Raw genomic sequence first — 27,376 nt, 5'->3', positions numbered from 1 at the left:
AACCATGACAGCAATGTTCTAATGCTGTGGAACAATCATGCCCAGACAGAACTAATGGATTCAGGCAATCAAATTCGGTGAAACAGACTAAGCTATTGTCTTGCTAATGCCTTTTGTTATGAGACTCTACAATGATTAAACTTTTAAAGCCTTAAAGAGAAAGCAAAATACAAGGGTGGATGTTTTTTCTTAAGTGACAGTGTGCAGCAGTCAAGCTCCATGTAGGCGTTCCAATGCCTAAAGGTTGCGAATGAGCACAAACAAAATGAAGACTTCACTGACCTTGAAGCATATAAATGCTCAAAGTATTGCATGGAGTCAATTTGATATGATGGAACTGCCCAGGGGTCAATTAATAGAAAGTAAAATGATCAATGCAAAGACTTTACAAGAGATCCCTTGTCCAAATTACTTTCATCATTTTAAATGTCTACAATGAAAGTTCCATAAGTAATATACACTAATTAATACTGAACGGACAGCTAGTGTACCGTGAGGAGCGATTTGCTATTTGTATTGGATTAAGGTACCTTTAACTTCTGGTTTTAGTTGGGATGGGAATATTCAAAGAACGTTTCCAGTCTGACATTCTTTCTTTTAATTAAAGAAGTGAACAGGAAACCTACCCTTTACAAGAAAGATTGTTTTCTTTGTTTGTTTGAATATCATTGCCCTATATTTTGGTTAAAATTAGCCAGACGCTTTTGAGGTGACACTTTTTCAGAATGAGGATGCGACTACCTGCTGTAAACACAGTTATGCAGATGCTTCATTTGGTGCCCACATGTAGGGCATCAGCTGCTTATGAGAGAAGTCTCTCTCCCTCTTTCTCTTCTCTCTTTCTCTCCCCCTCTCTCTCTCTCTCTCTCTTCAGGGTCCAATAAACTTGAATCAAGAGGAAAGTACGGGTGCCCATTTCCCTAGGCCTATTATGTGCTACAGTGATGCATGGGTCAAATATTAAAACCAATTTGTGGCTGGTGCGTATTCCAGGGAGGATTTGTTTTGCATGTAAATGCGTCATTTAAGTGAGGCCTGAGCCGTCCAGAGCAGCAGGTCGCTGGCTCTCTGCATTTAGAAGAGAGTGCACTGATGACTCACGAGGTGTGGGGTTTTAGCTCACTTACACCCTGAGTACTGGACCAGAGCCATGTGGTTGGTCACAGCTCATTGACTGGCACAAGTGCCCAATGGGGGTTGAAGGGGGTGCAAAGGGGGTTTACACAAACACCTCTGCGGATTTTGTTCCCTGAAAGCACTGAACGAGATATGCATGAATAATATGTGTGTAAATTACACATAACCTGTGTTAGAAATGAGAGAATCGAAGATAAAATGTCATCTAGTCATCACTGACTGGTGAGCAAATCATGAGCCCTATTCAACACAGAGTAGGAGCCACAGACAGGCCATTATACTGACCCTGGAACAGTCCTGACGCTTACTAAGCACAGATGATACGCTGGGAGCATACCGAGCTGGTGCTACAAGCCGGGATGGCCCACAGTCTGCTGAGAAACATTGATTTCATAAATCATCAATCATGAATTCCTGTTGCTTGAAATTGAGTGGGAGAGGAATTGGCCATGGTGTGAAATCCCTTAACTCTGGCCCCGGTTGCAGCACGGATGAAAAAAAAAAGATTAATATTATCATAATAAAATCAACCAGAGGAACAAGATAAGACACGGGCTTAAAGAGAGGCAAATTAGCTCAGTGGTTTTGGAGCTGGTCTGGATTGATCCCTGGGTGCGTTTTCATTTTCGGAAAATTGAATACTCAATCAGACCACATGGTGGTTTGGCTGTTGAGCACCTGCGAACCCTCTCTGTGATTTGAGATGTTGTTACCCCACAAACAGGTTTGTGTATGTGTGTGTGTTTCTCAACAGGCATGGTTTAATAAACTGATACAAAGTAACCTATAGTTTAGAATGTAACAGGGATTCAAGTATTTCAAATTCCTCATGTCATGCATGTCCACTACCCACTACCTATTACTGTACCATGTACTAAAAGATGTTAACGTTTAGCTCAGCTTCTACTGTATATGAGGTCCACTGGTCCACACTGAAACAGGAAAATCATTGTGTTGCTTTAAATTTTCATAGGGTGGAAATCACACACCTACTGGACTAATGACCATAGCCAATACAGGCATTGGATTGAAAAGATTGATAATCTGAGATAACACAACACATATAACATTTCATCCACCATTGCTTCTCTGATTGTTTATTAGTTGCCACTTTGCAATAGTCTGGTACCCAATTTCCTTTAAACACCCCAAGAGGACAAGAGCACACAGAGAGGGCTCTTCCCAGTGTTTTTGTTTGCTAAATGATTAGCCCTAGTTGTCCAGTGGGGCAATCAATCAATTCAGCTTCATTATGTGACTGTGTAGGGGGCCTCTTAAGCACACATCAATGAATGAGTGAAGCAGAGAAACTATACTCTTACTGGCTTCATCAAAAATGAGTTAGACCGAAGCACTGATGAGAATTTAACACTGAATCTTCAAATACTTTGTCATTTAGTCAAGGTTGGACAACAAAGCCCATGGATTGGGAATGGCAGCAATGGCATACCGTAAACCTCATCAATGTTTTAGGACATAGGAGCTTAGTCCAAGTACACAGCTGTCAAGGTGCTTTGGAGGTCACAGGTTTAAGTTTTTGTACTATAACAGAGAAACAGTGACAGTGATGACAGAGTGACAGAGATGACAGTGAACTGGGTGTGATCACCCCATGGGACCTAAACAAATTAAAAGACTTACTTGCAGTGCATCATCCCTCAAGATATCTATGATTTGTTATCATCTTATCAACATATTTGGGATGGAATGCACGTCCTTGATTTCAGAGCATTTTCTTCATGTTCATCTGATGCAGCATACTCGAGTAAGTGTATTTATGTCTCAACTCTCTGAGTTACTTTGATGCAAGGCCGGCCCTGCTGTAAACTCACCCTATCATTTTTTTTTTTTGTATCTACAAGGCAAAGAAAAAAATATTTGTTTATTTTTGATGAAATGAAGATAGCTGCCAGAGCTGCGGCCTCTTTATAAGACCACTCAACCCCTAGGGGCTGAGCTCTCCCACATAGTTTGTTTTCAACAGTGAGGTGACGAAGGATTGGAGCTGAATATGTATGACCAGCAAAACATGAGGCACACCAGGGTTACTTTGTTCTCACAATCTCTCAATCAGAAAGTCCATAAAACGAATCACCAAACGTAGTCGGTCACTTAACACACTTAACTTTTTCACAGGGGCTTGGTTTGCTTAGTTGGTAGACATTACGGTTAGGATAATGCACCCAGTGTATTGCACTTATGGTTAAGAATTTATACATGTTCAAATAAAACACATTAATACAGCTTTTAGACCATGGTCGTTTTTCATCAAACTGACAAAAAACATATCTGAGCATGACCGTAATTTCCATTCAGTGAAACGGTTTTGTCGGCAGGGATTACAGAATTGTGCACACATTTATATTTCATCATGAACTGATTCTTGTCTTGACCCTGGAGGTAAAACTGAAATGGCGACACTTTTAGATAATTGAGCGGCTGTTTTTCCACTGTCTGTTTGGAAGGGCAGTAGGTTAATGAGTTCGTAACTCTTGGCGAAGTTCCTAATGCAAACAAACACCTTTCACGGATCAGACAGCTTAATTATCTGACCCAGGCTGAAAAAAAAACCCCCACAACTTCAGACCTCCAAACTCCAAAGTGTGTCAGCGCCTGGCACACTGTGTGAACAGTGAAAATGGTGGGGGAGGGAAAAAATAGAGAGAAAGAGAGAGAGATGAAAGAACTGAAAGAAATTAAATACTGTGTCAGAGTGCTGACTTATCCCGTCACGTCTGCTTTCTGCAAACAGCCAGTGGATGGGGAGTGAGATGCGCTAGGGTGGGATGGAGTGGTGGGCTGGCTGGCTGAGATCTGAGCATGACGCAGCCATCTTGTCCTCATTCCCATACCCTTTCAAGTGAAATGAGGATGTTTCCTCCCTCCCGCCCGCTTTCTCTCCCCCTCCAGCTCGCGCCTTCATTACCTATTCTGGAGGCAACGCAGAACTCCTCTTGCCCAAGAGCATCTTGGGTTCCAGTCCAGCTGGAGCCTCTCAGCCTTATACAAGCTCCACATTTATGGGCGCCCGTCTGCACCAGAACTGCCCCAAGGCCCTTGGACACAAACAGTGTGTAATGGTCGGCCGGATGCTTCTAGACGCCACCCTGGGGAGATCTCGGGGACAGATGCATAATGGCTTTTTTTTTGGATGCCAGTCTATGTCATTAAACTGCAGGAGACCTCCAAAACCCACAAGCATAAACACTAATAGCTATGAGAATCACTTATGGCCTGATTGATGAAGAGGTAGTTAGACCACTGCTGGCAGGTAGACGGCAGTGTGGTTGGCATCTGAGAGAGACAGATGATATTGATGAACTGAACGTGATTAGAAGTAGCGGTATAATAAATGTTGTGAGCTATCAAATATCTCCCAGACCATTGTCCCAGGTGATACTTGTGTCTGGTGAAGTGGCTATTAATCCACTCAGCAAAGTTTCTACTGTCTAGCTTTGAATTTTTGGTGGATCTTCAGTCCTAAATCTACTCAGAGTTTTGACTAAACAGATAGAGAGAATCTTCCTGAAAGCCCATTATCTCTTTGTGAACTGGTGTTTTACCTAGAGAACATTTATCCACTTCCAGAGATAAGTATGTTTTGCAGTTGCTAGACTATACTTTGTGAAGTAATCAGCAGGCTCTCTTGGAGATAGCTTTTCTAATGTTACTCTGAAGGGGGACAAAAACACTTAGGTCTGATGGATGTACACAGACAGAGAACTTCAGAGAACTTCTACAATAGAGTGCTTTGATGCTAAGTAACAATATGCTTTACTTTTGACGCTAAGTTAATACTGCCTTCGTGTCTGCAGCAGAAAAGTTATTCCCTCTAACTGAATTAGTAGAAAAATCACTACCTCCTCACTGGCCTGGATATCGGCACCAAGCTAAACTAGAGCACAGATTCATGTTATTTTGATTCATGAGATCAAGAACACCACCGGGGAGACGCGCGTGTTTGTTTTGTTAGTGTCAAAACACAGGAAGGAGTTCTGTGTGTCGTTTTTTCGACAATCTTCCACTGCCTTCTCTTCTCTGCAAATCCAAAAAAAAAGAGCTTTGGCCTGTTTTCCCCAGCTGAGCCTTTCCCACCTTCTTGAGGCAGAATTCCCTAAATAACAGAACGGCACTTCAAACGCGAGCACGCGCGCGCGTCTGCTAACCGCCTCGGAGCAGGCCGGAGAGAAGGGACCGCCCGAGGGGAGGGCGAGGATTGAGATAAACACAGCTTGGCGGCGGGGCCAGAGCGCACAACATAAAGGTGCAGGAATTCTGCTCGAGCGCGGCTTAGATTTCCACTTGGCAGTCTCAACGCGCTTCTACCGCAGCCAGGCGTCGACTTGGAGCGCTCCCAGGGTTGCGGGCTATATCAGCCTCAGACATGCTTTGGATGGAGGGTGCCCAGAATGCCACAGGATGGTACTCCTCCGTCTGGTTTTTTTAAATGGCTTAGATAGCAGAGAAAATACTAAAAAGACAGCAATATATTCCTTTTTTACAACTTACAAGGCTTACTAGGGTGAACAATACACATAATAGCGTACACAAATATACTGTTCCCTTTAGATAGCTTTCCTTATTCATCTTTTTAGGCTGTTTGGCTGTTGAATATAATCCTTCTCTGAATGAGTCACAATATTTTCCGTGTGCTTGTGTGCAACCACAGAGGCAGTGTAGGCCTATATGTCCCCTCCACAGGGAAGCCAGTGGTACTGGAGGATTGCTGCACATAGACGCCTGTCTGACGGGGGGGGCTTTGCCTCTCCAGAGTGGGAGCTGCCTTACGGGGGTGGTGGCGAGGGGTGGGGGGGGGGGGGGGGGGTGCAAATGTATTCCTGCTGAGGTGCTCCTCTTGTTTACTCTGGGTGGAACCACAGAAGTGAATGCAGGCGTGTGTGTGTGTGTGTGTGTGTGTGTGTGTGTGTGTGTGTGTGTGTAGGTGGGTGGGGGGGGTTAGGGTTAGGGGGCATCATTTGGGTTTCATTTATGTACCTTCCACTAGGCGAAAGTAAAAAGTACACCCTCAACTTATCTGATGTACTTCTAGTCATAGAAAAAGAGGGGTGGCATAGTAAGGGATATAATCTTTCGATATTGTCCACTTCATTACTCTCACTCTCAACCACCACAGTTGCAAGTAGACATTCCTGAGATTCGCCATTTATTGTCTCTCTATTTCAACCATTTATTTTTTCCTATCAGTGAAGGGATTAGAAGAAGAATCCACAGCGTCATGTTCTGGGGTATGGCTCAGGGGAGGGTTGAGTATGAATCTCTCGAGCCGAGCTGGACCTTAGTCATGCCAATGCAGCGGGTCAGATACCCACCGGCTGCCAGAGAGCAATGCAGTCTGCTGGTAGAGAGATGCCCACTTTAGAGGAGACACTGGACACAGTGCCCTCTGCTGAGGTGCTAATGCAGCAGCGACTGACTCAATGGCTGCATGGAAGAACAGGAGATGTTCTCAAATCCAAATAAATTGGCATGAAAGTGCATTTTCATTTTTCTTCTTTTTTTTTTAAAGTAGCCCAGTTGCATTGTGTTTCTTCTTCACACACACACACACACACACACAAGCACAAGATCACTATCTTGCACTACCCATCCTCACAAGCACAAGAACATTATATTTTTGTTGCACTATCCACACCAGCAGCACAAGATCACTTTCCTCCTGGACACCGACACTGTCAAAATCATTGCACTCTGTACAATAGGGTCAGACCCTTTTCTGTATCTGGAAACACTCTGTGTGAATATGTTCTCCCTATGTGTATGTATATGTGATTTATGTATGTATGTCGGTAAAGTGTATAAGTCTATATGTGTATAAGCTACTGGATGACCTAAATTTCCCTCGGGATTAATAAAGTATCCATCTATCTATATATCTATCTTCTGCGCGGTCTTGTGGGTCTCAAGGGTTAACGTGTCTCGGGCCTGTTTTTGCTGTGTGTTGCCACAGAGTGGTATCGACAATGAAACGTAAAAGATGTAAACAAAAAGCTGACCTTTCAAGTGTCTCCCTGCTGAGAGGGGCCGCCGCAGAGCGTTTTTGTTTGAGGACGAGGAATAGCTCGATCTATTGCCTTTTCAACGGGAGGCACGTTTTATTTTCGCCCGCTCAAAGCGAAGCTGGCGGTGCACAGAAATCAAAATGCGAACTTGAAAGCGGAAAACTGCATTCAGCACTAATCCTTTTAGAGTCTTTTAAAAAAAAAAATACCCACCGTAGAGGACAGGGTGTTGCAATAAATAACTTGTGGACTTGATTGTTGGTTCAGACACCATGAAAACGTGTTTTAAAAGGCTGTCACCTAAGTCTAAGATACCATGAATGAATGCATAAAATGTTATGACGGTGTCTACAAAGAGCGGTTGAGTTAAAGAAAGACAGAAGGAGAAAGAAGTGGAGTTTGGATATGCGAGAGATTGCAAATAGCTTTCAATTTGTAAGCTTATAGTAGCACAGGGTGGATTAAGATAAGGGAGCACTATATCAGGCTTTGCAAGAGTGACTGTGTAAAAATGCCCCAACAACAGCGCAGAGGCCTTCGATAAGGCACTCACATGTTCAGGAGAGCAGCTCCAAAGCTAAATAGCTCAATCGGTGCTGTCAAGGTCTTATTGCAGCATCATCAAGTAGAGGAGCTAAAAGCCTCTGTCACCGATTCTGTCTCCTTTCTTTTTTCTGCTCTTTTCTCTCTCTCTCTCTCTCTCTCTCTATTATCTGTTTCCTGCCATCTGTCCTGTTCTTTTCATCTACCTTCCTTTACTTTCCCTCTTCAACTTTTCTGTCAGTCTTCTATCCTCTCCCACTCTGCTCTCCTTCCCCACTCCCTCTCTCCCTCTTTTCCTCCAGCAATTTCCCTTCTGTCTTCTCTGCCTTGCAACTCTACTACCCTTTTTTTTACCATCCTCCTTCACTTGCTTTCTCATCCCCATTTCAACTGCTCTCTTCTTTCCCTCAATGTCACCTTTCCGTTTCTCCTCTTCTCTTTTGTTTATCTTTTTGTTTCTTCTTTTTTCCTTGTCTTTTCTTTCTGTCAGCACATGGTCTTGTCTTCTTCTGTTCTCCCACTCTCCACCTTCAGCTCTGCACATTGACCTTACTTCTCTTTGCCTTCCATCTTTTTCTGCGCTCTTATCATTTGTCCTTTCTTCTCTCCTCTCCTCCCCCTCTCTTTTTCTCACTCCTCTCCGCTCCGCTTCCCCGGTCTCTCTCTCTCTCTGCAGGCTGTCAGTAGAATGGAACTGCGGGGCAGTGGCCGTGCCTCGGGGGCAGTGGGGGGAAGACAGGCAGCCCCTGATGGCAGGTGGGCAACAGAGCCTCTCCTCCTCCTTCAAGACTCACAGACAGTTGAAATACCCCCCCCCCCCCCCCCCCCCAGACCTCCCAACACCCCCTGCCACACCACATGAGCATGCCCCCCAATGAGCTTCCCTCCATCTAGAGCAAAACACCACCCCCAATGGCGTTGCTCCTTTGTGGAGTGCCCCCTCTCCCCTCCGTGGGATATAATACGGGGTCTGGCCAAGAGATGAGGAAAATGACTGCCTTGGTTGGACTGTATTGTAATCCATTATCGAGATGCTGCTGCAGTGGCACACATGCGCTCCCTCTTCATGAACGCTGCCTGCGCCGACTGGCAGCTGAAATGATTCACAGGTGGAAGCGGCACAGTCTCATCATGCGGCGCCCAATGCAGCATGGCGCAGAGGCACTGTGGGGTTTCTTTACCTCCAGGAGTCCGGGGGGCCTGATTCAGGCTCTTTTGGGGTTCAGTCTGACATGCTGTGATCTTTTTTATTCTTAACTAAACAGTGCTTCCAAAGTCACATTTCATTGTTTGAATTCTGCACACGTTTAGGTACAATAATATGAGAGAAGCATGGATGTCAAATTTGTAGTTTTCTCTAAACTCCCTATGAAATAATCATACCGTGAAAGGTAATGTGCAGAGACATATACTGAACCCCAGTGACAAACTGAGATGGTTTTTCTAAGGTCTTGGGTATGCTATAAGCATACAAGCTTTTAATCACTCCATTCATATAAACACATAAATGGCCCTGTAACATGTATGACCCTGTCACTGTAGTATCAAAAGGTATCGATGGGAGGGCTTATGGCCTTGAACCATGCATATGCCTCCCCATCCTAACACAAAGCCTTCTCAGAAGGGTATGTATTCAGGAGAAGATAAAAAGACAACTCATTTACAGAAATCTCCACACTATTTGCCCTATATACTATATACCTACACATGCAAAGGCTGATGTGTTGAATGGGCAAACTGTCCTTGTCAGGGAAAATGTGTCTAAAGGGGCTGATGAGTGTAATGTTTCACACTTAGGAAGCTAATGTGGACTGGGCTTATTGCTTTGATTATCCTTTTCTGACCATTTGACAGCATACAAGACATGAACCACATTACAGTGAATGGTTAAACAGAGCGACTTCACATGTTCAGACCCCACACAATGAATATGCAGGTGTTGTGGCATTTGGGGATGTGGCATTTTTTTTTATATCAGATGCCGAGGGGGAAATCATCCATAGTGTGTCGCGAGATCATTAATCACTTTTCCTCATAGTGTGCGAGGTGCCAGGGGAGCATGTGTCGCCACAGGCTGCACGCAAGACAAGGCTTTGTAACGTGCGCTGAGAGGAATAAGAATTAGAATGAATGGAGGAGGCGAGCGAGCAACAGAGAGAGAGAGAGAGAGAGAGAGCCTGCACACACCAGCAACAGTCCCTGAGCAGGGGAGACGAGAAAAACTAGAGGAAATACCCTGACTGTAGACGCGCCTGTGCGTATCACTCCATACCCCAGTGCATTCAAACCACTGCCGTGAAGACCACTGAAGCAATTCATCCGGTTTTTTCTTTAACTTAATCGCCGGAGACTGCATCAGAAAAAAGTTTACCAGAATCTTTCACGACCGCTAGCCTTTCAAATTGTTCTTATTTCTTTTACAGTCTAAAGAGCGAATCTTCACTGTCCAAACCAACATATTTTGGAAACAAAAGAGAGAACTGAGCAACTGAGAACTGAGCAACACGCCGACAAATTACCTGGAAATTATCGATGCAACTGTCTCTTGCTAATTAAACGGACTGCCGGTTTGAATGTCCTATTATGTATGATATGCGCTCTGCTGCAGTGATACAATGACTCTTTCTAGATAACTCCTGTTTATTGTAGACTAGGATCGATGCCGGCTTGTTGTTTATGGAGCCGCCTTGATTCGCAGATATCGGCTGTCACCACAGAAGTAAAGCAATTTTGATAGTTGTGTTTTGTTGGCGTACTGTCATTTCTTTCAGCGGAAAAGTTACAGATATTAAGCAATGCCATACCAGGGATACATCAAGAGCTGACGCTAACCTGACCCAGAGCTCATCAAGTTTCTTTATTCCGGTGTACTCAAGACGCTGTAGGTGCATGAACTGAAGCGGGAAATAATTACCATTGGACATTTGGTGGTGTTCAACGCAACCCATTCGTCTGGATACAGTCTTTTTTCTCTATGCACAAGGACTGGACCGTCTGCGGGTTGTTAAATGGACGTAAACCTCCGCCACCGCGAAGAAAGTAGGAGAAAGTTGGTATCCGAGCTCTAAGTCATATATGAAGATCTGTGTGCCAGCGTAGACCCCACAACGCAGACATGCCTATGCATGCAGTGACCTCCACTTTGATGTACCGGGGAATTTGCACCATCCCTGATATCTTGTCTTATGGTGCACCAGTGAACCTGCCAGAGGATGAGGTCGAGGGTGAGTATAGGTGTCTTTTTTTTTCGACACTGTGTATTGCGATGCATTGATACGATTCTTAGATATCAGTGTTTTTACATTATGCTGCCGTGAAACATTAAGACGGAATGGCCCCCATAGCGGCAAATAGACCACCTGTTAATATTCACAATGGCATATTTCGTAACCGCTTGCGTATCACTAAGCTTTTCAAACATATGCATCATGTGCATCAACCCACAGATAACTTCCTGTCTTCCCTCACATTAATGACTCATAGCCAGAGCCGCGGTCCAGTTAACTAAAACGGTCCCATTTTCAGCACCACGGACAGCACTGTTTACCAGCACTGGCTTGGTTGTCTACCACTGTCGACGTTCTTGCTAACATCATACAATATATAGATTAGTGAATAGCTGACAAGCCTGTTATAAAACTATTCACAGGATCAATGTAGAATCTCCAGTCTGTTCAAATGCAGGTGTGTTATAGGCACCTAGGTATGAGATCGCAAGTAGAGGATTTTCTTATTGGATTCCAGTACTCAGATATGATGGCAAACAACAGATGCATCAGTTTTTTTGTGTTTTATTGTGAATATGGCATGCATTTATGTTGTAGTGTTTTAGTGTGTTTTAGAATGTTTTATATTTACACATTGGGGTGGGCTAATCTAATAGATCTGATTTGCCTGCTTGTATTTGACTTAAGCAATAAGCCCCAAGAGGCCGTGGTTTGCGCTGATTTTAGAACAGGTAAGGGGAGTAGTTCTTAATTTGCTCCACAGGAAAAAAAACTCTTTTGGCCCTCAGACCTTTTTTTTGCACAAACAATTTCCCCTGGTACACCATATGGTTTCTGTCACCACCATAATGGAGTTCTCTAATGGATCCAGCACTGATTCTACTCTGCACCTGATACCAAATAGACCCGCAAGCCTAAATACCAAGACAACAATGATGTTTTATACATTTAAAACCTTCCACATCTTCTTTATTTACACATTTCTTTATTCATTAATAATCTTTATCATTTTAGCATTAGTGTGTGAACAAATACAGCAGTTAAGGTAACCAATGGCCTGTTGTTCCTTTTAAATGTAGTTGCCTAGTAGGTCCCTGAAGTGCAGAATCATTCACTGACAAAAAGAGATTTCCTTGCCACTACAATCAGCTGTCCTGCAGTATTTCATCTGCTTTGTCTTCTCAGCCCCACAGGGATGGCTTATGTACTCGTCTGTCTTTCTCTTGTGAGTTTGTATGTGTGTGTGTGTGTGTGTGTGTGTGTGTGTGTGTGTGTGTGTGTGTGTGTGTGTGCGTGTCTGTGTGTGTCATCTGAAAGTGAGAAATTGAATTAGATTTAGTTTACTATGAAGCCTCTTCAAGTATACACACATAGAATACAGCATGTGCAGGGAGACATAGTGTTTGTATATATATCTGTTTCTATTGACCTTCAGGGAGTGTGAGAAAGGTGACAGAAATGTAATTCTGTTGTCAAAAAAAGTCCTGAGTTCAAATCCCATCTCCCTTCTTCAAATAAATATCATCCTCATGCAGTTTTTTCCGTAGGATTTGAAAGGCAAATTTGACTGAATCCATATACAGTTGGTCTTAGCTTTTCCTTTTTCCTCAGCATCCACGCCCAAATCAGTGCAACACAGTTCAACACAGTTCAACATAGTGCGCGCACACACACACACACACACACACACACACACACACACACAGACACACAGACACACACACACACACACACACACACACACACGCACCCACGCACACACACACACACACACACACACACACACACACACACACACACACACACACACACACACACACACACACACACACACACATATATGCAGGGCACTCAGGTTTAGATCGAATTTGTCTCCTCTGCTGCAAATGGGTTTGCAATAAATTTGCATCATATTTGTTGTGAGGTTTTAGATCTTCTTCTTCTAAGTGAAACATTGTTTTGTATGACACAAATGATGATCGTCTTTCCGAGCTCACGCCTAGCAAACATCCCCCTCCTGGTGGTTGTTTATCTCTCCCCCCACCCCTGGTCCTGGGAGATACAGCATTCTCGGGCAGAAGTACTGTAGGTGAGGTTAAAAGATGGCGTCTCTCATTTCTAAAACCTTAAGTGCAGGTACATTCCAAGTCAATCCCTGGCACTTCACAGACAGTAAAAGATGAATCACTGAAGCTCCCACACTCAGGCTTGCTGTAATGTTTACTTGCACATACGTACAGTTGTAATATCTGTCCCCACTCCCCTGGAAAAATTTCCAAGCACATTTAAACGTTTTTCAGCTTGTTCCTATTGGAGAACTGTCAGCAGTACCCGTAACATCTGTAAGATAACTCTCAAGGGCTCTGTTTGCTATGACTGTCTGCACAGTATTACATGTGGCGTAGCTATGTCAGTTATCGGACAGTGTCAAACATCGGCCATTCTGTTAAACAATCAAAATGCTAAGTTTAATAATGGATTAACAATCGATATGCTCAGTTTAATAATGGGTTAACATGACAACGCGAACGTTTGCCGATAACACACGCCGTCCGATAATTAACACTGTTACGATATGTCTTTTCAGCTGCCGAGTTGTGTCCAAAACTTGGCTATACTTTACTGACATCATGGCTTTGTATGTTGTTATGCATCTGTGACGCATTTCCCTATGTAGGCCCATAAACAGCTATCACTTCAAATCCAACATTGGCCCAGGGCCACAGTCAGATAGGCTTGTTCTGAATTCAATTAAAATGCTGGCTGAAAAGAGGTGTGTACAGAAGTGATTCAATTTGGAGTGGCTTGCTTTCAATTCACATTTGTGGTACGCTCTGGACTACCAGCCACTGTGGGGCCATTTGGCGCTCTGTGAGGGTGCCAGCAGCATTGTCCCCAGCATTCTTCTCACGGCTGCATCTAATCTGGTACTTACTGAGATGTGAAGGTATGACAGTTGCTTCCCAGTCAGAGTGTTGGAGGGATACACACACACACACACACATACAGACACATGGACATACACACAGACACACACACATAGACACATAGACATACACACAGACACACACACATACCATCTCATTCTCTCTCTCTCTCTCTCTCTCTCTCTCTCTCTCTCTCTCTCTCACAGACAAACACAAGCACACACACACACACACACCACAAACACTGACACACACACACACATCACAAACACTGACACACACACACACACACACACACACACACACACACACACACACACACACACACACACACATAAACACACACACACAAAGCCTGGTGCCAGCATGATGTTTGCACTGGACATCAGTATCTTCCATTTCTGCCTTTTCTTCAGCATGTTCTTCATGATAAGGGATTGTACAGCTGGTGTTTGGAAGCCTGGCGTGTGATTCATGCTTAAAAGCCTGATACTCCTCACACTTGTGCTGCCAACACAGTTTTCTCCTCTGCTCTCCACACATCAGAGTTCTCCATCCCTGAGAGCAGACAGCATATGCTTCCTAGCAGAGGCCAAGAGAAGGAGGAAGGAGAAGAGAAGAAGAGACCGCACATATTTACATACTGTAAGGAGAGAGAGATGTCTTTTTTATTTCAGTGGCAACTTCTGGTGCATCAGATACATTCTTCTTCTGTACTCTTGCTATTTCAGGAACAGACGCAAATCAGCTACCATGAATTGGCAGCTGTCTTGAATCTCCAGGAGGAAAAAAAAGAAAAAGAAATGTCTTCCTCCTGCTTCCCATTGCTGCCTTCGAGTAAACCAAAATCCATTACTTCACACAGTTGTCTTGCCAACTCCAAGTTCTCATAAAAAAACAAGTATCAGCGAAAAAGTCCTCACTATCAAATGGTGCTGCAGCACTAATCGATATGCATATTGCAGCCAAAAGGCATGCCACGTATCCCTCCACCAGCCAGATTCAAATACTGATGAACAACAACTTCGTGAGAATTACAGTAATTATAACCTAACAGTTTATTCAGTATGCATGTCAGCTAAGCACTTATGTCTGATTGTAGTGGTCAGCGTCAGATTAGTCTTTTTGTTAAAGGACAAATTGCCCCTCGCAGGCAATGCGGAGGGCAGCCATTGAGTGGTGTCAGGTCAGATTGGGTGGCGCCGCAATGAGCGACAGGTGAGAGGGACGGGCCGCTAATGAAACCCGCAGACGAGACTTGGGTTTTCAATTACCAGCCGAGTCACTGTTGGGAGCCACACGGCAGCTCTGCTTCAATGGTTCCCCAAAAAGCAGGTCAGAGAGGCAATATCTGCAGTTGATTGCATTCTCTCTTTTATTCGGTTACTGGGTGCGAGTGCGGAATCTCTCTGTCTCCTTGGCTGAAAGCCACCTTATCACCTGTGTCACTAATATTTAATTTATAGGTGCTGTGTAGCAGAAGGATTTCTTAGTCCATCCAAAAAAAAGTTTTCCGGAACAAATATGGGTTAAAAGCATTGCCGATAATGTCAGGGAGAACTTGAGGGCCGCAAGCCCAAAGTGACCACAGAAACTCTTCTGAAGAGTGCATAGCTTTCCCTCTTGGAGCTCTGTGAAGTTTGTTCATACACCCATCTCGGCATAATTTCATGCATATCATTTCTCTGCACTTTTCTGTAATTAGTATATCTATCTGGTACCATGGTTTCTTTCTGTTTAGGTTGTCCTATTATGCTATGTTTACTCTTTTTAAAACTCAAATGTCTTAAAATGTTTTTTTTTGTGCTTAATATTTTGTTAAGACCTTCTCACAATTATACAATCAATTCATCCATCCATCCATCTATCTATTTAGCTGTTTACCTTTGTCGCTATGCCGGGCTATCTGTTGACTGTTTTCTTTGATCAGATTGTAAGCTCAAAACAAATGAGGAAAGAAAAACATTGAAGCAAGTTTAAAGAGATCAAAGAGGTTTTGTCTTACTAACTTCTGAATTGAACTGATATCTGAAAATCCAGTTTGATATGATGGCTGTTTGTTTAAGCATCCTGCAGTTTGAGAACGAGTGCTTTAGAATACATTTTTCTATGATAAGATCAATTGCATCCACTCTACTCTAAATTAGAGAAGAATGTGACTATATCTTTTTTTAACTCACAGCATTTTTCCTATTTATGTCCCAGCTAACGTAAAAGAACTATGGCTATTATGCATAGAAACAGAAGGGAACAAGCAGCTATATTGTCAATATTGACATTCAGACTGAGTGAGTGTAGTTACCTTCATCATCATCATCATCTGTCCACCGGGGCATGTGAAATAAATGGTAGAGAAATCAAATTAAACACTCAGAGCTCCATTGGCAGCACTCGCTGCCGTACAGCAAATATGCACCAAATCCTTGCAGAGCAGACTGACACCCAACTCACAAAAGGCACAGACTACATTTGCAAACCACACCAAACGCAAAGCAAACAGTGACTTGTTTTACTTCTGAGGAGCAGCCTGTGTCATTTTCTATTTCTAAGTGTTCCTCCATTATTGCTTGTGGACCATCTGTTTTGCAGATCATTGTGGCAGAGGTTACGAGAGGAGCCGCTATCTCTCCCCACATCTGTCTGCCATGCCATGGCAATGCCTTTCCCATCAGCAGTATATTCTGTAGAGTCTTTCATAAGCCTTTCTAAATAAGATATATCACTGTAAAACAACTTTAGAAGCAAGGATCATAATTTACATCAATAGGCAGTAGTTCACTACATAATCATTTCATGCATTATCCATTATAGCCCTACTAAGCCATGGGCCATAAGTTATATTCTCCAACACATCCTGATTCCATGATTACTGCAGTGGCATAAAGTCCCCATGCAGCCTTTTAAATATAGGAATATCGGGTGAAGCATTAGACATATCAGGTAAAATACATCAGCAGCCTTTAGTTTGCTCAGATGGAACAGCAGCGGTCTTTCCTGGGAGACACTGAGATCCTGGTTAGCTGGGCTGTCAGCTACAAAAGAGTCTCTCTGTCCTTGCCAAAAGAATATGTCTGGCTTCCTCTCCGGGATCAGAACGGAGAGGCTTGTCATCTCCTATCTTCCTCCCCCCAGAAGAAGGAGCGAGACTCAGCGCACACAGGAAGTCATTACAGTAATAAGGAGACGCCAATCCTCTCATGTGTGCGGTGAGTCACACAAGGCTTGTCAGCCATCACAAGTGAGCCTTTCACTGTTTGTTCAGGCGACCGCCACACACGGTGCACTTCTATTCTTCCCATTTCCCCTCAAGATGACAGAACCCCCGCCCCCCCTCCCACCGCCAAATAAAAATATGAAAGAAAGTGAAACAGATGTTTGCACACAATTATGACCCGTATTCTCTATCCATGCTGTATCATTGCGTCATTCTCTATTATTATCATTGTGCATGAATAAAGATGAGTTGGGTCAGCTCCCCAGGTTAAGAGCAGCAAAGAGATGAACAATGGGTATGTGCTAGAATGGCTTCATAATGGTGCGTTGTTGTACACTGGGCATGAAACAGGCCTGCTTTGAATGGATATCCAATTATTGGCATATCCAATGTACTGCATCATCCAGGCTTAAGCTACGTGGTGCCACCTATGCGTCAGTCATAATGGGATTACAATTGTGTTGCCTTCCAGACATCTTTACTAATCACACTGTATCCAATTATTTTGGACTAGGGATGTAGCATGTATGTTGGTTAGAAAATCTGATATAGACAGATACTGTTAAGGTGCATGGTGAACTTCTAGGTTCCTACTGGCTAAAGTATGGAAGAGTTGGTCATATTTGCTTGGTAACTCTATTTTATCCACTAAAAGGTCCACAATTGCTATTCTACGTATTGTTATAGAGTTCTGAACACAGACATGTGCTGTGTACTGTTCCAGCTTGACTCCCTGCAAAATCTATCAGAGAGGGTGAAATGTAATCAACCTGCTATGAATCATTTTATTAACATGCGACAGTAGAGCAAAGCCAAAATGAAACGTAGGCAGAGAGCTGTGAGAAGGGAATGTTCTACCAGGCTAAAGGCCACGCAGGCTTTCATATCATTACCTGCTTAGGCCCACTGTTTTGCCACCTGTGCAGCCGCACTCAGAAATGTCATTTCTTGAAATGCATACGAGCCCCCAGGCCACGGTTGCACTAAAAGTGTGAAATTATGGCAATTACATCGAGGGATAGGGGGTGGGTAGCGGTGTGGGGGTGGGCATGTGTGCGTTTTCTTTTTATAAACCCTTAGACATATAATGGAACAATAACTGGCTGACTTGCACTGCTCTTAGAGAGCTTTTCTGCGTGTGGATGTAGTCAGCTGCCCAGTGCTTCTGTATTTAAACACAGAAGGTATGCCCGACCTCGTAGAGTGGGTGTTGCGTTGGTGTGTTTTCGCAAGGTCAAAGGCGGCTCTTTGAAACCATACGCTTCCATGGCAATGGAACACAACTTAGCATCATGGTGGCCGGTAGCGGGAGAAACAGATTGCTGGTGGAATGCTCTTGGCTCTGTGTCAAGTTGCAGAGATTCAGCACGCAAAACCTCGTTTCTTACTCGAAACTGTAAACAGATATCAAGAAAAAAACAACCTCCAAAAGACACTAACTTGTCAAAGTCATGAACACAGTCTGCGTCGCCTCAACACCCTTCCTGTAATATTAAATGCCATGTTTCTCCCGAATGCCAGTCTAAATACCGAAAGCCCTTTTGTGTGTCCCGAACAATGACAGCAGACAGAAGCCTTCCACTACTGACGAAGTTCTGTCCGTGTATAATTACCCATCAGTGAACTGACAAAGGGGTCTTGCCTTATTCAATTTCCGGAGCGCTCAAGCATACGTTTGACTGCCACATCTGCAGCACCAGTGAAGGAGAACAATGGGGTGCGGATAGGGGGGTGCTCTGGGGGGAAGAGGGGGGAGGGGGGGGCAAGAGGTGTAACCTTTCCACATTTAATTGAAAAAGCAGTCGAACAGAAACCAGTAAAAATCCGTAGGGTCAAATGATAATAATTCCCTTTTTGCTATGGCAGGTCGCTGCAGCCAGCTACGATATCTTGAGGGGTGGTGGTGATGTGCGTTACTGATCAAGACTATCGCTGCATTCACTCCTAAGAATGATTGGTGCAGCGGGGAGGTAGTGAGTCACCCACCCACCATGACACCACAGGGAGGCAGACAGACCTGAGCCAGAGGCAGTCAAGGGATTATCCTGAGGCAATGGAAGCGGTGGAGGGGTAATGCACGTAAAACAGAAGCATTTTGGAATGTAGACACAGAATGAAGCTATCAATTAGTACTCCAAATGAAGTCAAGAAAGACGATTTGAAGGGCTGTGGTAGGTAACACTGAGTGGCCTAGCGCTAGGTCTAAACCAGATGAAGACTATCTGCATGAGGCCGTCTAAGGATTGCATTTGCTTCTTTTGTTGGGGGTACCTTTTGTATCCGGAGAGGTGGTATCTTATTTGTAACTTTTGAGGTGGTCCTTCAAGAAAAGCTTAATACTACTACTACTACTACCACTACTTCTACTAATGATAATGATAACCATTTTGAGTGTCACAGTCATTACTTGTTATACTCTTACTTTCAGAATTGTTTGAGGGCTTTTTTATCCTGCATGCACAGTTAAATATGTTTGTTTGTCTGTAGGCCTCTATGTAGGACAACACAAATATGAATGATTGTGCTGAAAAGTAAAAATGAAAACCGGACAAATTGCCGTGTGTAGCACCAAAACAAGATAACTCCGGTGCCCAAGACACCTGCAACCTTTTCACCATAGCCACGAAGCCAGAGGAGCAGACAGAGGCAATCTACTCCAGCTCATGCTCTGTGTGGGATTCAGGTGACATTTGTGTAAAGGGGCCCCGTGTTTAAAAAAAAGGATAATGAAGAAAAAGCCGTGAAGAGTTCCCTTCGGCGCACGGGCGGGCTTCCCGCAGCTAATGCTCAGCCAAATACTCCAGAGCCTTGTTAAAATGCAGTTACTGTAATATTCAGATCTGATGGGGCTCTCAAGGAGGCCCCCTTTTTCAGCAGAAGATGAATTAGGGCTGCCACACAATTTTAAAAATAGTCCTCAGTGCAGTCGTATAGAGGTATACACACTGACACACACACACACACACACACACACACAAACACACACACACACACACACACACACACACACACACACACACACACTGCACAGCCTCACGGATCACACATGCTCACTCAGAGCACACACACACACACACACACAAACCAAGCATACTCTAACACACATACCAACTTCTATCCACCCACACACAGACGCATACAAACTCTGACACACACTCACTCACTCACTGATGTTTTGGTGGCATTGATTTTCTCAGTCTATCACATAAAGAGTAGCGGTGCTGCAATTACTGGGCCACTGTGAGAGAACTGTTTGTGTGTGTGTGTGTGTGTGTGTGTGTGTGTGTGTGTGTGTGTGTATGTGTGTGTGTGTGACTGAGCTCCGTGGCAGTGCTCAGGCTTTGGGGAGGGTCATGCCCGCCTTCTCTTCACTCTGAGCATGTAAGTGATCTCCTAGAGACACAGAGTGAGTAAGAAAAATCACGTGCAGAACCACATCTACATTTAGACATGAATGTTTAGCTTGGAAATGGCATACTGGTATAAATAGGTTAGTTGCTGTATTGCTGCATATTTTCCCATCAATTCCTTCTGTATGTGGTGAGGATTTTTGTTCCATTTGAACAGATTTTTCTGTCAGCTCCACCTGAATCCACGTAATCTTTTCCAGTGATCTATCACTCGAGATTTAACGTGGAGGACCTCTATCTGTATTCCGCAGGCTTAAGGCGCGATTGCTTCAGTCTGCCTGTGATAGAGCCTTAACCTGACGGACAGGGTTCTGAAGCCCAACATCTAAACTCTGTTTCATCCTCCATCGCCTCTCTTTGGGCACTGGTAAAGGAGGCTGTGTTTGAAGTTCAACTGCACCTTTAGGTATCAAAGAGAATGTCACTGTCTGAAATGTGACGGGTTAAGCGTTGGTGTTGTGTGGACCCACATGGGGGACCGCTTCCAAAGAGGTGGAGCAGGGCTTGGGTGAGAGGCTGAGAACAATGGCACAGAGCCAAGCATAAATCAATTGAGAACCACTTAATGTCTGTAAATAATAAGGCCGTTCCCCACTGCTAAGCCCATATTGTTTCTTTGTCTGTAAGTGTTTATTCTTTAATTTAGAGCTTTACAAGTATAGAATTTCAATATAGTTTATATATTATAGCTCTAATTCAGAAAACATGGAAGCTACTACTCAATTGAGTATCTAGTTAAAAGTGGTGCAAAACACTAACATGGGAAGAATTTATGTGTTGAATGAAAGTTAAATGTCTTAAATGGCATATCAGTCAGTAGGTTTTTAAAAGTTGAGACCTTGTGGTCTCGGGGGGATTTGTAGAGCACTTGGCCGAGGATTAATGGGACTTCTTTGAAGAGGAGACACTGACGTTCATTTCGTTTGCATCTAAACCTTTATCTTTGAATGACTTTGTAGTATTTTTCCCCTGGAGGATTTCAGGACTGCCGTGCGCACTGATGTGCTCTATCTAAAGAGGGGTTACGTTCAAAGATAAGTTCGAAGCTTGATGATGACTTTTGTGTCTGTAGATTAGACTAAGTGAATGAATATCCCGTACTCGTGTTAGGTAATGGCGAAACCGAATCTCAGAGATTTTATATTAGTCTCCTAGGTAACCTCAGTGCCCAGGCCTACATGTCTTTGCATAACACATTTCCAAACAAAAAAAATCCCCAAATTAAGTTTCCTCTTCACTTTATTTCATAGAACCCCCCCCCCCTTTTTTTTTCATAACACCTTTCCTTCCCGGAGCGAGGGAAGTTTTTTTTAATGCGAAAGCTGCTTTGTGGAGCAGACAGATGGAGGTTGCGCAGTGGCAGATAGGGGAGGACTGTTATTGTATAAACAAAAGGGGAGCCCAGCTGGTGGAGAGAAATCAGTATCTGGAGGCCCTCAGTATCTCTGGCAGCCACGGGAGAGATGATCAATGCTGAGGCCAGAGGAAAAGGGGCTTAGCCGCACTAAGCTTCCTGGCAGCCAGGACATTGTAAATGGCATGTCAGATACAAAAATTGCATTGTGGCTTATATACTGACCAAGTGTTTTTCTCTCCGCTAGAGTCCCTACTGTTGCTGTTCATTGCATGCTATGCCACATCCACAGCTCCAAAATGGCGTCGTTATCTTAATTTGTTGTGGGTGGTAAAGGTGAAGTCACTGATGTACCACAGAATCACTTTGGCCCACTGTGGCTAAGGGGTGCATGTCTTGTATTGGCTGGCAATTCGTATGCAGTACAGGACAGCAGGGACATTGAAGTGAGCCTGCAAAACTTGTTAGCAGATGCTGCACTGTGGTCGCGTCTTCCATTTTCAATTATGTGAAGTGTGAACGGGGTATTGTGTCTGCTTATCAGGAAGCACATCTGTTCAATTTACACTGCAGCGTTTCCCATTCTCGCTCTTTGCCCATGCTTCTAAGAGACCTTACAAAGCAATCTACATATTAATCTACACACTGCAGTAACATTCTGTGTATGGATTGATAAGATTCGGGAGTCAGTGAATGTATTCTGCGGTGTCTGCATGCATGCTTGTCAAGTCTGTAGTCCAGTCAAGTGTACAGTACAGTATGGATGGTGGGAGATTTATAGCAGGGCCAGATTTCCGGAATGCCAGATATTTCATAATTAGGTATTTGACATTAAGACTTGACAGGTGGAAAATTGCAAATGACTGAACGATGATCTACAATGCATATCAATGAGGCCAGTCAGTCATCCATAAGCAGAATGTTTTCCCATGCTTTCAAATACTAGAGGATATTGTTGCAACAGACCTCATTTTTTGAATGCAATCAGCCATTTTGATTGAGATTTTTTTCCCCTTTCCTGCCCTGCATAGAAATGTGTCAAACAAAAGACAGGCAGAAACAATGAGAGCGCGGATCCGTGTGGCAAGACTGTATTATGTGTGTGTGTGTATATGTGTGTGTGTGTGTGTGTGTGTGTGTGTGTGTGTTTTTAGCTCAACACCTCGAAAATCACATTGTCAATCAATTCTTTCCTAGTGTCAGTCACCCCAGCTGACAGAACAAGTTTGAGATTTATTGATGCAATATTCATGGAGGCATCTGCGAATTATTTCCTGTGTTCCTGAACTTTGACCCCTCTCTTGATGCAGAGATCCGAGAGGCCTTCAAGGTGTTCGATCGTGATGGGAATGGCTTCATCTCCAAGCAGGAGCTGGGCATGGCCATGCGCTCCCTGGGGTACATGCCCAACGAGGTGGAACTGGAGGTCATCATCCAGAGACTCGATATGGATGGTAAGTGTGGTGTGTATGCGCGCGTGTGTGTGTCTCTGTGTCTCTGTGTGTATGCGTGTGTCTCTGTGTGTGTGTGTCTGTGTGTGTGTGTGTGTGTGTGTGTGTGGGGGGGGGGGGGGTAGTGACAGGTTTAGTAGGCATCTTGACCTTGGAGAAGTGAATGATTTTTTGGTTGTTGTTTTGCTGTGAAAAGATGGTAATCTGTGTTCGTTGATCCAGAAAAAAAGTGCACTTCCTCCTCCTCCTCCTCCTCCTCTCTTCCTCCCCTCCCTCACTTTCTCCACTCCTCCCCTCTGTCTCTCTCTCAGGGGACGGCCAGGTAGACTTTGAAGAATTCGTCACCCTCCTTGGTCCCAAGCTGACAGCGGCTGGCATGCCAGACAAGTTTAATGGAACAGACTTTGACTCAGTCTTCTGGAAGGTAATGATTAGCGGCGTCCCTCCTATTATCACCGACAAGGACAGACACAAGACGCGCCGATCTAGATTGCCAACTAAATTAGGCATGGGAATGCTGGGCCCTCCCAGTGACAAAACGTTTTAATCACTCAACTCCAGACACCTGGCATGGGATCTGTTCTGCATAGCTGGTTCACTGCAAGGTCCTGGCACAACAAGGAAATACAGAAACACCCTCACAGTCCACCTTGACTTGTAATGTGCTGTTAAGTTTAATCACATCAAATTGTTTGTTAATAGTGGACTGAGTCAGCAGGTCAATGACTCACATCAGACATACACCAAATTGTGAAAGCTGGATTGATATCCATTCTTATGCCAGAAAGCCATTCCGTAAGGGTTTCAAGAGTAACTGTGCAATTACATTTAGGTGTATTAATCTTGATGAATCAATGCAGACGTACCATACCCGGTGCTGCAGTACAAGCAATGTTTGCAAAAAGTAATGTCAGGCTGCGGCTAGTGCATTCAAACAGGAATGTGACTTTGAATTGAAGTTTAAATGATACAGACACACTGCAACCACTGCAGCAGACTAATAGTATGCATTAACAAAGCAGTCGAAGGTTAAGGCATAGGGGTATGGAGTTTAATCTACATATGTTTTTCAGAAAAAACCTTCGGCCTCGAGAAAAAAGTCTTTGAGAAACGTCCCCGTGGAATGACATTTTTTGCTTTATATATCAGCATGAGGTCATTTTTAGCACAAAGTACTTTGATGAAGAAATGTGCAAAACATCCTGGCGCTTTTCTTTCTACAGTGCGACATGCAGAAACTAACGGTGGAGGAGTTGAAGAGACTGCTGTACGACACCTTCTGCGATCACCTGTCCATGAAGGACATTGAGAACATCATCATGACCGAGGAGAGCCACATTGCGAACCCGGGGGACTGCCAGGTGGATATAGACAGTAAGGGAACATGTCTATTTACATCCATTTATTTTCAGTGTTGGCTTAGAGTCATTATGCAGCCATTATATCTATGGGAGAGAGCGAGCAAAAAAAAAAAGGCTGTGGGTTGTTTCTCAGTCATAATTGTGTTGTTCAGCTGCTTGTGTCTTTTGCTTGTGATGAGTTTTCTTTGTGACAGTGGTGACAGCGTGTCGGCACTGAACGCCACCATCAGATGTGCTCAGCGCGTTTAATGAGATCTGGTTCACTAGATCAGGGCCCCCGAAAACCTTGTTTTGTTTTTTCGTCTGTCCTTTTACCTCTCTCTCTCGTTCCAGCTGAGAGTCCCACGCAGCAGGTCAAGCAGACATGCGTGAGGAAGAGCCTGATCTGTGCGTTTGCCATCGCTTTCATCATTAGCGTCATGCTCATCGCAGCAAATCAGGTCCTGCGCAGTGGCATGAAGTAGAGACAACGAACCAAGGGGAGTGATCCGTCACACTTTGATGAGATCACACCCACCTGACTGAAAGAAACAGCAAAAAAGTAATAAAAACAACAACAACAACAACATCAAAAGACAAATAATGTTATATAATGAGAAAAAAAAAAAACACTTGGTGGATGATGATGTGCACCCTGGGTCATATTGGATGGGATTTGTGAAGTGACCCAGGCACCCTAACTTCTTCTCCCTGCTTTCTTTGGACTGGAGAAAGTAGCGGATGCATGGGATCCCAACAGGAGATCTTACCACTCAGTGCATGAAGTGCATGGATGTGCATTCATTTTGAAGCATTTTGTAGACATTAAGCTAGAGCAGAATACCCAAACTGTACCCTGGAGGGCTTGCATATGACAAGTTTTGTACCTTGTTTTCAGCAGCAACTGTAAGTACCGCCCGCACTGGACATCCAGAACATAGCACCTTTCAAGTGGTCTGTTAATTTTGGAAAAGAAAGAAAACTGAGACACACAAGCCCTCTGTGGTAATGTTTGTGTCTTTTTGCCATCTAGCATTTCCCAATGAAAATGTTGAAATTCTGTAAACTAACTATGAAAAACTGTGACCAATTTGATGTGGATGGGCGGGTATTCTCATGAAGAGACAAAGAGATTAGCTTAGCACCTGTGTTGCAACTCTAAAAAAAGAGAACTCAAATATGTATAACGTAGTAGAATCACCTGCATGAACAAAAGGGCTGTTTAGGACATGCTCATGTTGTGTGTCGTTATTTGTAGTGATGTAATGAGGTACTGTGGACTACCTGTTGCACTGAGCACACCATGACATCTCACTGCCAAAGGGCCGATTCCAAACCCCTGAGAAAAATGTATCAGCATCAGTGTAATGTCAACAGACATTGAAACCTGCTCAGAGAAGTACGCGTATGTGATGGAATAAAGAAGGAACAACTACATCTAGGACAGACTATGCACACTGGGACTGCCCTTAAGGGTCTGAAGTTGTGCCATAATGACAAACGTTAGTGTAAATGCATGCACAATGAATAATAATTTGCATTTATTAGTCCCACACCAAATATTCATTACCAAGCATCAGGCAGAGGCCATTTCAGAGAATATCAAGCTACATTCGCCACAGAATTTTTGCCTTATCATTGAGTGAATGTAGGGGTGGTTTTAGGGGGCTCGTTAACATGAGACGGGGATGGATTATTCCCCTTAATTTGACATATATTCACCACATTATTGAAGTCGTTTGAATAATTCATCAGATTTTTAAATTTGTAGATGAATTTTTTTAGAATTCAGAGCTGAGCAAAAGCTTCTGTTTGTGAGTCTCAAGGTTCACCTCCTCATCAAGCTGTTTAACATTTTGTGTTTTATATGACAGAAATGTATGCGTGGAGGACAGGATCATACCTTAATCCTGCCTCGGGGCTCGTCTTGGTTCACCTTATTGTTTACACTTTGCCATGTCAAGACACTGCTAAATCCTTCTGCACATTGCATCTATGTCTCCAGGGGTCTTGTATCAAATATGCACTGCGATATATCAGAACAAATTACCGAAACATCAAATGTGATCTGACGGGAGATCTTTGGGTCTGCAGGTGGGGGGCATTGCCAACATTACCATACGCTGAAATACTTCAGATCTGTAGAGGATGAAGACTTATTTCTGTCATTGTGCTCCAATTTCAACCAAAGCTTCAACTAAATCCGAAGACAATAAGAAAAAAGTACTTGTTTACCGTGCGCTCGTCAAAATGAGTCTGAGTGCTGGTATATTACTTTATTGATGAAGTTCTAATGCAGCTGTATCAACATTGATTTCTGGCTAGGAACACTCCGTGTTTGGCAGTCTTTTGACTGCTCTGAAGCAATATGGTATACAGACGTTGTGGAGTTGTGATTTTTCCAGTAAGCGTATATAAATAATTGTGTGAAAACCTGAGCAGTATTATATAACTGTTTCAAGTATTGTTGTTGAAAGATCCATGCATTTGCACATACACAATAGGAAAAAATAGGATTGTTTATTTTATTATTGCACTTTAAAAACCTCATAGCACACAAAAGAATTTCTCATTGTGCCATTTTCAGTCATAGATATCTATATTCATTTTAAATATCTAAATATGGACAAGACAAATATGAAATTTATTTTTACTATTTATTTATTTCTATAATACCCTAGACTAAAATTTATGTTAAGCAAAGGCAATACACTCTTTCTTTAAAAGCTAGATCAAAGGCATGTTTGTTCTTT

General features: G+C 43.5%; 1 protein-coding gene across 3 annotated transcripts in view; it reads left to right on the top strand.

Moving 5' to 3' along the window:
* The first annotated feature begins 9,663 nt into the window (after positions 1–9,663).
* The window catches only part of LOC105889966 (calcium-binding protein 7), an 18,005-nt gene continuing 292 nt past the window's right edge, over positions 9,664–27,376 (top strand). Inside the window, exons 1-5 of one of the 3 annotated variants that reach the window (XM_031570315.2) lie at positions 9,664–10,924; positions 23,143–23,286; positions 23,595–23,707; positions 24,507–24,657; positions 24,981–27,376. The exon at positions 24,981–27,376 is cut by the window's right edge and continues 292 nt beyond it. In XM_031570315.2, coding sequence (XP_031426175.1) covers positions 10,816–10,924; positions 23,143–23,286; positions 23,595–23,707; positions 24,507–24,657; positions 24,981–25,108 — 645 coding nt within the window. In that variant the 5' untranslated portion in view covers positions 9,664–10,815 and the 3' untranslated portion in view covers positions 25,109–27,376. Of the gene's footprint in view, positions 10,925–19,159; positions 19,240–23,142; positions 23,287–23,594; positions 23,708–24,506; positions 24,658–24,977 lie in introns of those variants that run through there. The other 2 variants (XM_012815903.3, XM_031570316.1) reach the window with 2 other exon arrangements.

The sequence above is a fragment of the Clupea harengus genome, chromosome 7 (assembly GCF_900700415.2).
Source record: "Clupea harengus chromosome 7, Ch_v2.0.2, whole genome shotgun sequence".
Classification (NCBI taxonomy): domain Eukaryota; kingdom Metazoa; phylum Chordata; class Actinopteri; order Clupeiformes; family Clupeidae; genus Clupea; species Clupea harengus.
This window is presented reverse-complemented; position numbering and strand designations above follow the sequence as displayed.